We start from the raw sequence: 12,522 nt of genomic DNA on the forward strand, positions 1-12,522 counted from the left end.
TGTCGGACCACGGGCTCCACACCTGCACGCACAGCCTAAATAAAACCTGATTAATATTCACTTCTGTCTCCTGTGGTCTTGCGTTTGGGTCCTATCTGTGAACTCCCGTGACAATTATCATATCATCTATAATGCAGACTGATAAAGAAGCGATTATTTCGACTTCTGTGTTGAAAAAAGAGTTTGAGTCAGCTTGAAATAGAATGCATGCAATTCTATGTCATCTTTGTATGACTGATGTGTATATTATAAAATAAGCACTGCAAGTCAACAAGAGAGGACAGAGGATGGGAGGACGAGGGACTAGCGTGACAGCTTGACAATTTGCCAATTTGGAGACATGACTTTTGTTGTCTGAGTGACACGCTCAAACCCATCACATCATGCCGCGGTCACTCCCAAGCCTTTATTCCAATAACCAGCCCACACAACAAACACAAGCGCACCAATATTCAATATGCTTTTCCTTCAAGCAGAACTGAACAGCGGCGTGTGATTGTTTCTCTCTACATGTCTCTGTCTCTGCCCCACACTCCCACTTAGTATATAAGTGTCCCTCCATCCTTCCCAGGGTAGCACTGTCAGGGACTGCTGCAGGTACAGTATGGATGCCTCTGGTGATAATAGTGGTGGTTGGGGTATTTCAACAGGGGATTACAGTATGACATTGGATTTTGGCTCATTTCCTGAGAATCTTTAGGTTGATAAAGTAAATGTTTATAGTATATGAAGTAATAGAGTTCCCAGAAACTATGACTGTGGGTGATGAAATGCAGTTCATTGCTATCTGTCTACTACAGGTAGTTTCTCAACAAACCAAAATATATGGTTGTTTAGCTTTGATGTTTTTAAGCTTGCTAACTTTGTCCTAAAAGCATGGAAAACAATATTATTTCTCCATTATTTTGACTACACAGTGCAGGTTGTGTTCGTACTAAAATCAGCAGTAGACATCAGCATCTGAAAATGGAATCGTGAGCATTCTCTATAATTATGTTTCTTTGTCTTTGGATGTTTTATGAAATGTTTCAGGATGTATTTGTAGTATTCTAGACCTGGCATGTATTCATTTGCAGTACCCTGTAAGACAATAAGGGCTGGGTACAGTTCTATTAAAGATAAAATAATACAAATTTCAATCATTTCTTTAAGAATAGCCTCCGCATTTCAACTGCAGGGCCTTACTTTACCAACAATACAATACATATATCAACGGGCAAGGCTGCAGTCACATGCAGCTGACTGGCAATTTTTTTTAAATAATTGCTTGTAGTGACATCTCATACTTTATTACAGATTCATAGGCTCTATCAGGTAACAGTGCATGTTTTTGTTCACAGTATTACTGTAGAGCAGGTGTATTCAATTAACATTGAACGAGGTCCAGTTGGAGAGACTTTCCTCATGCAAAAGTCTGGAACATCACAGTAATGGCTAACTGGCGCTATGATTTAATCCCATAAGTATTGAAGTAGCAACTGACTGTCAAATAAAGAAAGTGCCATTGAATAATATCTCAACAATATTTATTGTCAGTTTTCAAATTGAACTGGATGAATTATAAATAATACATAATCCAATAATAAATGAATGTTCTCTCGTTTCAAGTAAAATAAGGGATGCATTTAAGATTAAATCAGATAAAAGGAAGGTTTGAAAAAATGCAATGCATTTGAAAATAAAGTACTTCATTTAAGAAAAATGAATTGAACTGAATTGCCCTGCAGCTTTAAATTCAATTCATGAAGCGTGAAGTGATGTCACCCAAAAAAGCAACGATATTATATTCTTTTCATCTTCTAAAAAGAGAAATTTGTGTGCAGAGACTTTATCTGTGGTTATTGAAACCTCTTGTTTCAGCTCTATTCCTCTCTCTGTTAACATCATTGTTGGGAAGTGAATTCATGTGTTAGGATTCTGATCATATTGGGCTCTTAGATTTATTATTTTCTGTTCCTTCATTTTGGATGTGAGTGGCTACGTTTGCTCAAAATATTTGTGCTTTGTCTCATAGTGGCGTTTCACGTTACAGCTTTTAATAATCGCCGCGGTCTGTGAACATATGAGACATCCTCTTTTGAACTGGCCGTTGGAATGTCCATTCTTGGTTAAGGACTCTGGTCTCTCTGTTCACATTTCTCTTTTTGGAGAACGTCATGAGAAATTACTTCTGACTCGCGTACTATTCTCCAACTACTCGGACTCTCGCCCCGTCTCTCCGTGTGTGTAAATCTCACTGGAGTCGGGAAACTTATCGGAATACACATATTTGATTGGCTGAGCAGCATCACGTGATGTAATTGGTCGGTTTGTTTCCTGGACCGCTGAACGAGTACTGTAAAAGCTAGAAAAGCCAGTTAAAATAGAAGCGGTCTGTCAAAATGTAATAATTCTCAATTATCAATCGGTTGTAGTTCCAGGTCCAGATGCTACGGCGTCTGGGTCCGGACTCGGACGTGGTCCGCCTATTAGTGACCCCTGTTGTAGACCCTTCTGTCTGCTTCTCTCTCCGAATGAAACTTCTTCCATGCGTGCAGTTAGTGACATGCTCCATGGTAGCTTTGACAGCTTGACGGAGTAGCAGCATGTTGGAAGTACCGGTAGATGCTAACATCAATCTGATTCTCAGCGTGATATTGAAATGCTTAAGGAGCATGTTTACAGTAGTCCATTACAGCAGTCTTGGGACCTGCTTTATGCAAAATAAATTGAATTGAATTATATCCGCTGCCATTAGCATACTGCAGTGCTTGAGTCCTCATTATGTAATATTATGTATTTTGGTATATGTCTCTCTTTCTCCTTCAGCTATGGAAATAAAGCCTCTCTCGGTGTATTTGGCTGTCTGTGCGGCACTCTTGGCAGGTATGACAGTAGGGAGGCTGACAATATTAAGGCTCGCTCTTTAGTCATGCTTTAATTAATTAATGCCTTCTCTCTTCTCTCTTCTCCAGTATGTCATGGTTATTCTACAGGAAAGGAGTTCATCACCACATTCCTTCCTAACTATCAGGGTTCCAATCTCAAAGGCCATAAGCTCCAATTGGTTCTGACTGCAAAGTGCACTGAAGCCAATGTTCACATACAGGTTAGAATTATGTTAATTTAAGGAAGAGCAAGAAGAGCTGTTTTAATGTGGCTCATGAATATTTAACCAATCCAAACCTATTGATCTGCAGGTAGCTTCAGTGAACTACAACAAACAGCTGAGACTCGGTGCAGGTGAAAGTCGCTGGGTTTCTCTGCCATGTGGAGCCGAACTGCAGAAGGAATTTGTCACTGCCAAGTCGACGGTTCGAATCTCATCTAGTGCCGCGATCTCTGTGGTCTCTTTCAATCGTCGCTTTTTCACAGGAGATGGCACGGTGGTTTCCCCACTCGGAGAGCTGGGTACTGAATACTTTGTGTACACACCCAAACCATACATGAGCATGGACAGTCTATTTGCTATCGTTAATGGCAATAATGAGAACAAGATCAGCATCCTACCACACAACGATGTGACGCTAAGAGGCGGGAATAAGTGGCACCATGGGAGGAGGGTGAACATTATCCTGGCACCCTACGCGACCTACCTTGTACGAGGTCGATCAACTTTGACAGGCACGCGGATCCAGTCCCAGCAGCCTGTAGCTGTCTTAGTAGGCCACCAGTGTATGTCGATGGGTTATACCTGCGAACACGTGTATGAACAGCTCCCCGATTTGGCAAACCTGGGTACAGAATACTTGGTACCCACGACCATCAGCAGTAAGGCCAAAACCTCTGCAGTGATAGTAGCGGTTGAAGACAACACCGAGCTGACACTGCACACACAAAAACAGTTGAGTTCAATATTAATCATTGTAATATACTGTTGAAGCTACAGCCAAGGCTGTTATTGTCTGTATTTCTGTCCATCTTTCCATCCAACGCTGTCTCCTAAAAATTAATCAATTATTTCATTCAATCTGGAAAAAAACAGGTCAGAGTCCCCTTTTGGGGGTTTGGTTGACTTTAAAAAAGAAAAATGACAGCGTCTTTTCTTGTTGTTGCCTTTTTGGATGGAGTCTCTCAGTTCTCATGAAGATGATTCAGTTGTTAATCACTTCATCTTAAAATTTTCTGTGGTTTGGTGAGCACATATTTGATCACCTGTTATTACAGGATCGAAATGCCATAGTTGGGTCAACTCCATGACAACTGAGCAAAATTTCCAGTAAGTTTGTCACAATGACCAATGACAATGACACAACAAATGACCCTCCCCTAAGTCCTGCCCCTTGAACGCAGACTGGCCAATCATAGCGTATCATTACAGAGCTTGATTAAGTGTTGCAATATATATTTATATCATTTTAAACATATAATCAACTCAGGCCATGCTATCGGGAGTTCTCCCACTGCTTCCGATGGACATTGTGGCCTTGTCAGTGAGTGCAGTTAGTAACAGTGTGGGCTCCATGGTAGCTCTGACAGCTTGACGGAGCAGCAGTTCAGGGCGTGGCTTAGCAAAGGGTCAATTATTTGATATGTTCCATCTTGTACTCGCTATATTATCAATATGAGACATATCAATATGTTATAAATGTTTTTCCTCAGTTCAAAACCTGAACTACACTTATCTCACTAAGTAACCATATCTTCACCAACAGGAGTCTGAGGAGAGCTGGAGACGTCACCATCAATATAATTAGCTTTAGACAGCCACTGGTTGTCAAGAGCACCAAGAAAGTTATGGTGCTGCTTCTCAGCGACAACAGGCCACATGACCCTTTTATGATAATGCTGATCCCTACCTGGAAGCATGCCACCAATTGGGCTGTGGATACAGTGGATGGACTTCAAAGCACTATTGCTATTATGTCAGAGAGGGAGGGGGCCGGCAGTGTGAGGGTGTGTATGAAGAAGGGATACTGCCACTCACCTAAGTGGAGCAACATCATGTCAGACACGAAGTGGGTCTGGTCCAACATTCCAGTGGGGAAAACGCAGAGTCATGTGACTGTGAGCGGGGACGCCCGTATGGCAGTCTACGCCTATGGCGGGGATAAACGCCATGGATATGGCATTGCTGGAGTTTGTTCTGGAGGTACACACACATTTAGATCCCTTTGCACACACACACACACACACACGCATAGAACGGAAGAAGTGTGGGGCCACATGGAAACGTTTTTTTTTACTTAAGTGTTTAAAGTCAGAATTCAAAGAATAAAGTCAGAATTCTGAGTTTAAAGAAGACTAAAAACTAAACTCATATATCAAATACATGTTGGACTAATCTTCTTCCGTACAGTGTATTTATGGCTGAAAGTGAAGAGATATAGTAATACATTTAATGATGACACAATAACACGTATCTGCTTTGGTGTTGCATGTATTTATATATGAGGTGTTTGTATTTCCTGTAGACACCCCCCCTCCTCCACCTCCCTCGGATCCCTGTGATCAGGTGAAATGTCGTGTGAAGGAACGGTGTGAGAAGGGAAAATGCGTCCATGTTTCTCTGGCAACCTGCCATGCACAAGGTGACCCCCACTACCTGACGTTTGATGGCCGACGCTATGACTTCCAGGTAGGGTTGGGACGGCTTTACCAATCATCACCAGCTATTCACTATAGAGTATATCTCTATTTGTACTTGTTACATTCTATTGAGGCCGCCAGGGACACACTGGACAGAGACCAACTCTCATGAGTTGAACTTCAATGAGGAGTATCCACATAAAATGTGGCGTAACTCATCTTTGAAAACGTCGCTGTAGAAGCAGTGTTTCTTAACTAGAAAACAAAAGCACAACTGAATTAGGCTTCTAAAGTGTCATTTAGGAGTGGGACAATATGACATGTACAGTGAGCTGATTTATAGGTCAGTAGATGGGAGTGCTGCTGAATGATGCTGGTGCAGTTTTTGTATACACACACATTCTGTGACAACACTATGGTCAAAGCTTTTCTTAACTAAATGTTCAAGTGATTATGAGAATGATTATGAGATTAAGGGCGTATGCACACCGGCCTTGTTTAGTCAAGGTTGAACTGAACACTGGAGCGTTTACCCCTTTGGTGCGGTTTGTTTGGGTTGGTGTGAACGACGGACTCAAACTCTGGTGTGGAACAAACAACCACTCTCTGGTCCGCCTCGACGGGTGGTCTTGGACCGCTGTCAAAGTGAACTCTGAATATCCGCTGTCAACACCATTTGAACCAATCGCAACAAGCGTACCATTTATCTGTCATTACATTGGATAAAAAGGTTTTCCTTTTCCTGTTTTGGTGACTGCTGAATTGTAGCCTATTTTCGTTTGTGCTACCAGTGTTGCGGAAGTTACTCAGGAAGTGTAATAACATACTGACCTACCATGCGTTCACGTCGTCGTAACATAAGCATACCTTGCACAAAAAAACTAATTGGTTCTGGTAACGCGGCATTACTTAAATCAATAACTGTAACACAATAACTTTTTCGTAAATTGTAATGCCTTACACTACTCGTTACTTGGGAATAATATTACAGTACCAAACACTGTTTACTAACTATGGATGTGATGAATATACTGTTTCTCAGACCACAGATGAGACAATAGTTTGTTAGCTAGCGCATCCCCGAGGTCCTGCCGCCTCACTCTCCGCTGCTAGGAGACTACTTTGATGCTAGCGAAGCAACTCTTTTAGAGGGATCCCTGGCCACCAAACAGCTCATTTTCTGTAACCGGTGTAGCACAAAAGCATGGTGGAATTAGCAAGCTAGCTAACAAGCTAAGCGCTAAATGAGTAGAATGTAACATCTTTGCTTCAACCACAAACCCCTATCACAGCGTAGGAAAGCACATCACACACGTCAAGGCAACTCTTGAGCCGTACGAGGAGCAGACATCTCCATCATGACATTTGTTAAGAACTTCTGGACCGTTTGAGTTTTGCTTTTGTGAACACGAACCATACCAGTTGGAAAATTTCAAGCATGTATTATCATTGCATTGGCAAAATTCAGGAACCGGACTTTAATGTCATGTCATCGCGATACATTGCCTAATCGGACATGCCTCAAAACTTACATCACACCGTGTGGAGCCTTTTATAAACTGTGTGACATTCAAAGAACTTTCAAGATTGCTGTTGCTGCATAGAGCAAATTGCCTTTAATTGGCACTATATCAGGTTTTGTTTTTTAAAAAGTCGTTCTTTTTTCTTTGTGATATGAGGTGCCAAAAATGTTTATAATTGGACTTTGCTTCAGTTGGCCAATCACCTTCATCTTTTTTTCAGGGTACCTGCACTTACACTATGTCAACAGTTGCAAAGCCATCACCTGACCTTCAGTCTTTCACTGTGATGACCACGAACAACCACCGAGGTAACACTCGAGTTGCATACGTGAGGACCGTAACTGTCACCGTTCACGGGCACACCATTATCATCTCCAGTCAAAAAGGACAAGTAAAGGTAACAGATCTGCTGTCATCTACTTTAACAAGTAGTGCATGTAACAATCAATGTTTAAATATTAAGGCAATCTTCATGAGAATAACAAACTATCCTACATATTCATACAAAACAACCTTATTGGTCAGATTTTTTAGATCTGAGGGTAAGTTCATTGGTAGTGTTCTGCTCAGTCAGATTATTGAATATGTGTCCAACAAAAGACTTTCATCAGTATTTTAGAACATCTGACTTGAGAAATTTTAGATCTTGAAAAGGAAACAGCTGAAATAAAATGTTTTTGTTTTAATAATAATTTCTTATTGCAATTTTAAACACACAAAGTCAATGGGATTCTATAGAGAGCTGAAGACCAGCCACCCTCCGAACTAGCATCTGTTTCATTTGCTACACAATCATTTACTTGTTTTGGGGACAGTTCTCCCCAAAATTAAAAATACATATTGTTCCTCTTACTTGTAATGCTATTTATCAATCTAGATACTTTTCATGTGAGTTTCCTAGTTTTGACGATATCGGCCCGAGTGACGTCTGCCTTCTCTTCTCTTTTCAACTTTGTGCATATTATATTCTATAATTCTATTCTATTATATTGTGCATATGCTTTTGACAAATTTCCCCCTGGGAATGAATAAAGTATCTATCTATCTATCTGTCATATGCAGTGTTACAGACAGTTTGTTCTAATCAGTGTTTTGTTATTGTTTTCAGGTGAATGGAGAACTTCAGTACTTGCCTGTATATTTGTCGGGCGGCAAGGTCTCTGTAAAGCAGAGTGGAAGCTACGCTGTACTCACCACTGACTTCAGCCTGACTGTAAAATATGACTGGAACGTGAGGCTGTACATCACAGTACCATCTTCCTACTATCAACACCTCGGAGGCCTCTGTGGAAACTACAATGGAGACAGGAGCGATGACCTGCCTGAACCAAATGGTGAGGACGGGGACATAAAGGGATAATACTGTAGGAGGAGAGATGGTTGGGTGCAACAAGTTGTCTAATGTGGCCGAAATGTAATTGCCAATATCTAATAGAGGTGGAAAGTACACTTTCTTTCCGAAAAGTGTTTGAATTGGTGAACAGTGCCAGGTAGCATGGAGGGAGTGATGGAGGGAGCTGCATCAAGAGACTCTGGCTGTCATGATAGACTGTAGATAAAAAGGGGACGTAGTCACTGGGACGTCATTCATTGGTTTGTGGACTGGAACCTCAGGTTTGCCATTTTGGCTGTCGCTATCTTGGTTTTGTCCGTTGCAATCTGGAATTTGGATGCGCCAACTTGGTTTTTGGCCATTAACCACTTGGTTTTTGGCCTCGTCATCTTGGATTTTTGCCATCATGGTTTTTCGCCGTATCAACTTGTTTTTTGGCCACCGCCATCTTGTTTTTTTGAGTACAACCGAACGCTAAATGAGGTGTATGAAGTCACTCTATCTCTGTGTGAGTTGTAAAATTAGCTTCTCCTTGCTTTGTTTACATAGCCGGCCCGGCCATGCCTTGCTGCTAGTGCATGTTAGTGCATATGAGCTTGCCCCACCGGCTAGCTCATGGCCGGCACTGCACTGCGCTCAGATGGAGGTTACAACTAATAACGCCGTCGCGGAGGCATGATGTTCATTGAGTAGATTATGTTCTCATTTAGATTAAAGTAAGGCGTGGCTACCTTGTGATTGACAGGTCTGCATTGTCCAGTCTGGGAGCTGTACGAGTTTTTGTCCTTGAACTTTAACCCTTTCAGTGTGTTTTCAGTTTACGAAAGCTGATTGTAACATGAATTCTCTACTCAGGTAGACATTACTATATATACCACTATATCGTTTTATTTTAATTTTTTTATATATATACTTTATTGATGAGAATGCACAATATGACATACAAGAAAAAAGTATTTTCATTTTTTGTGTAGGTGTTAGTGAGTTTACAATAGTAAAGAACAAAAGAACAGGAAAGTAAAGCAAACAAACGGAAGTAAATTTAAAAATTTAAAAAAACAAATTAAATCAAACACCCACCCACAGACCCACCCACACATATGGCCTTCACATTGGTTTACATAAAGTTTGTGTAATACAGTATTGTAAAACTATAGTTAAGTAGTTAAGTTAAGTTACAGTTAATCAGACAGATAATCACGATATCTTTACATAGATAATAAAGTGGTTTGATGTTATATTAATGCTCTGAATATCGCATTGAAAACCTTTAAAAGATGCCAAAATTATGCCAAAATAATTTAGATCCAAAGTTCTGAGTTTGGCTGAACGCCAGTCATTAAATTGCTCACTCACCCGGAAGTCTAAATTTGAATTGATTTTCATGCTTTTCTGCATGTTGCTTTCTGTTTGCTTGCAGGCCGCAGTCTCTCTGCTGTGCTGAAGATGATCCAGAAGTGGAAGTCCGATGAATCCAATCGGTTCTGTAATGATAACTGTGCCGGGCACTGTTACATTTGTACAAAAGAGCAGCAGGCCCACTACAGCAAGCCCCACCTCTGTGGGATTCTGTCAAAGTCAGATGGGCCATTTTCAGCCTGCTACGATAAGGTCGAACCCTCGAAGTACCTGGAGAACTGTGTCTACGATGTCTGTACCACTAAAGGTGAAACAATATTTGAAGATGTTTTCGGGGCAGAATGCACACTAAAAATATCACGTAAAAAACTGGAGAAAATGCAAATTGATTGAAGCCATGCTGTCATGCTGTCATGAGTTCCTGTGATGTTAATGTGTCTGTGTGTTTGTCCAGGTGCCAAACAGACTCTCTGTGAAAACCTGAAGAGTTATGCTGATGACTGCCTGTCAGAGGAAGCGAAAGTCGACCCTGAGTGGAGAATGGTTACCAAATGCCGTAAGTTGCCAAGCAAAATATTTTTCCTTTGAAGTGCTTTAATTTATCATGAACCATTCAGTGAGGTTCTAGCGGAGTGTGGCAGTGGAAAGCTACAGCAAAAGGAGTGAGTGACTGCATGTTGCCTATATGGATGAAAGAAGAAATGGAGATACAAATTTTGATGTGGTGTCATGAATACAATTAATGTTAATCTAAATGTTAACATGGCACACAGATTAAAAAGAACATTTAAAAATGGCACTTCATATGAAAAAGGATGGCGATGGCTTAGATCCGTCAGCCCCCAGACAATCAAATATTTACCTCAAGACATTATCTGAAAATATTGAAGTATGACACCTATACAGAAAGTAATATTTCTTTTACCTGAGGTTGGTGCTGGAGGAAATGGGGTCTTTCAAATCGGGCTTTTGTGTCGCAATGATAATGTTTCTGTTGAATAATTAAAGTGTTCCTATCACTGAAAATCTGTTAAACTAACATAAGAATATTGACATTGTTAAATAATTGTTCGGTGTTGTGTTATTGGTTTAGACAGAGTATTGGTTCTCACAGATAAGAACAATGATCTCCAACCACCCCCCCCCCCCCCCCCCCCAGTCCCTAATTGCCCCAAAGGTAGCCATTATGAGGCGTGTGGTACCCCCTGCCCTGCCACCTGCGTGTCCCCAGACATCGACAATCTGTGCAAAGGCTCCTGTGTGGAGGGGTGCCAGTGTGATAAAGGAATGGTGCTAAGTGGAGACAGGTAACAAACAGACAGTCTTTAGTCATTTTATATTTGGTGAATTGTATGTATGTATGAATAACAACATTTTGCCAGGTTATGTTATGCTATTCAATATTCATACCAAGCCCAATATTCATTGGTTTGAGTAGTTTTGAGTCATCATAATCTATTCATTGATTAACCAAAACAGGCCTTTCCAAAAGAAACAGGCTCTTTGTGATCTTGACATAACCTAAAATGTCTTCTTGTTCTTTGGAAACCAGCCAGCAGGAGGCTGGCCTCCCAAAAATTACACTCACATACAACTTAATTGCATTGTCAATTGCGGTTTGAGGGAAATGTATTTTCTCCCTGATTACGTTTGTTTTATACAAATGCATTTCAACACAGGACTTAGCTTAAATAACCTAACAAACGTACTTATTTGAAGTCAAACCGTGTATTTTTACTAAACCTAACCATGTGATGCGCTTTGTGTTGTTCACAACGTTAAGCATACGTTTAAAAACTGCAAAAGTTGTACAGAAAATAACGCTCATGTGACATTCCAAGGACTCTGGGTGTTAATGCTTCACAATAAAACATGGCTTGTTAGTCTACTCAGGAGAACAACCTGCCTGATATCAACAACATTTCAGTAAAAATATACCTGAAATATTTGTGGACACCAAGTGTGCTAATTAGCAACACTAAGCCATAGAAGACAAGAATACAGGCAAGGTTTCATGTGTACGTATGTACTGTTTATTTAATAAATGTGTGTGTTTGTTTCAGATGTGTTCCTGTGCATAGCTGTGGATGTAAGAATGGAGGCAAATATTACCCAGCAGCCATCACTTTCTGGGGTGATAACACCTGCACCTCTAAGTGTAAATGCCAGAAAGGGAAAGCCGAGGTTGGTGTGTGTGTGTGCGTGTGTGTGTGCGTGTGTGTGTGTGTGTGTGTATTACTCAAGACCCCTGTGCCATCACAATTACTGTGTGCTGTTCTTGTTTTTCATCTCTTTCACTGTGATCTGATATTCTGTGATCTCATTCTGCTCTAGTGCAAACCAGTCACCTGTAAGAAGAGTGAGCACTGTGCCTTGAAGGGTGGTGTCCGGGACTGCTACCCAACATCCCATGCGACATGCCAGGGCTCCGGAGACCCCCACTACCGAAACTTTGATGGACGCCGGTTTGATTTCCAGGGCACTTGCACCTACACCCTGTCTCAACTCACCAAGGGATCAGAGCAGGACCTGGAGCCGTTCCATGTGCTGGTCCAAAATGAGAACCGAGGCCGCAACAAGGCTGTGGCCTACACCAAGTCCGTCTCTCTCATTGTATTTGGTTACACTGTCAGCATGAGTCGTGCCAGTGTGGGAGCAATGCTGGTAAGATTGGTCTGTCTACAGTACTTACCCTAGTCCTCCTCACCAATCGCTCTGTAGTGTAGTTACAGTAGAACACTGTCGTATGGGACAGCCCAGACAAAGTATTTGAAATGAATTCAAGATTTTGCTAATTCT

At 41.2% G+C, this 12,522-nt stretch overlaps 1 protein-coding gene across 1 annotated transcript in view; it reads left to right on the forward strand.

Annotated features, from left to right (window-relative positions):
• The first annotated feature begins 554 nt into the window (after nt 1-554).
• The window catches only part of LOC306782115 (IgGFc-binding protein-like), a 45,908-nt gene continuing 33,940 nt past the window's right edge, over nt 555-12,522 (forward strand). Inside the window, exons 1-13 of the mRNA XM_079275310.1 lie at nt 555-597; nt 2,809-2,865; nt 2,955-3,088; nt 3,180-3,823; nt 4,635-5,071; nt 5,394-5,557; nt 7,252-7,428; nt 8,140-8,365; nt 9,785-10,030; nt 10,178-10,279; nt 10,883-11,030; nt 11,787-11,907; nt 12,058-12,387. Of these exons, the coding sequence (XP_079131436.1) occupies nt 2,811-2,865; nt 2,955-3,088; nt 3,180-3,823; nt 4,635-5,071; nt 5,394-5,557; nt 7,252-7,428; nt 8,140-8,365; nt 9,785-10,030; nt 10,178-10,279; nt 10,883-11,030; nt 11,787-11,907; nt 12,058-12,387 (2,784 nt within the window). The 5' untranslated portion in view covers nt 555-597; nt 2,809-2,810. The remainder of the gene's footprint in view (nt 598-2,808; nt 2,866-2,954; nt 3,089-3,179; nt 3,824-4,634; nt 5,072-5,393; nt 5,558-7,251; nt 7,429-8,139; nt 8,366-9,784; nt 10,031-10,177; nt 10,280-10,882; nt 11,031-11,786; nt 11,908-12,057; nt 12,388-12,522) is intronic.

Source organism: Melanostigma gelatinosum (genome assembly GCF_949748355.1).
Source record: "Melanostigma gelatinosum genome assembly, chromosome: 9".
NCBI lineage: Eukaryota > Metazoa > Chordata > Actinopteri > Perciformes > Zoarcidae > Melanostigma > Melanostigma gelatinosum.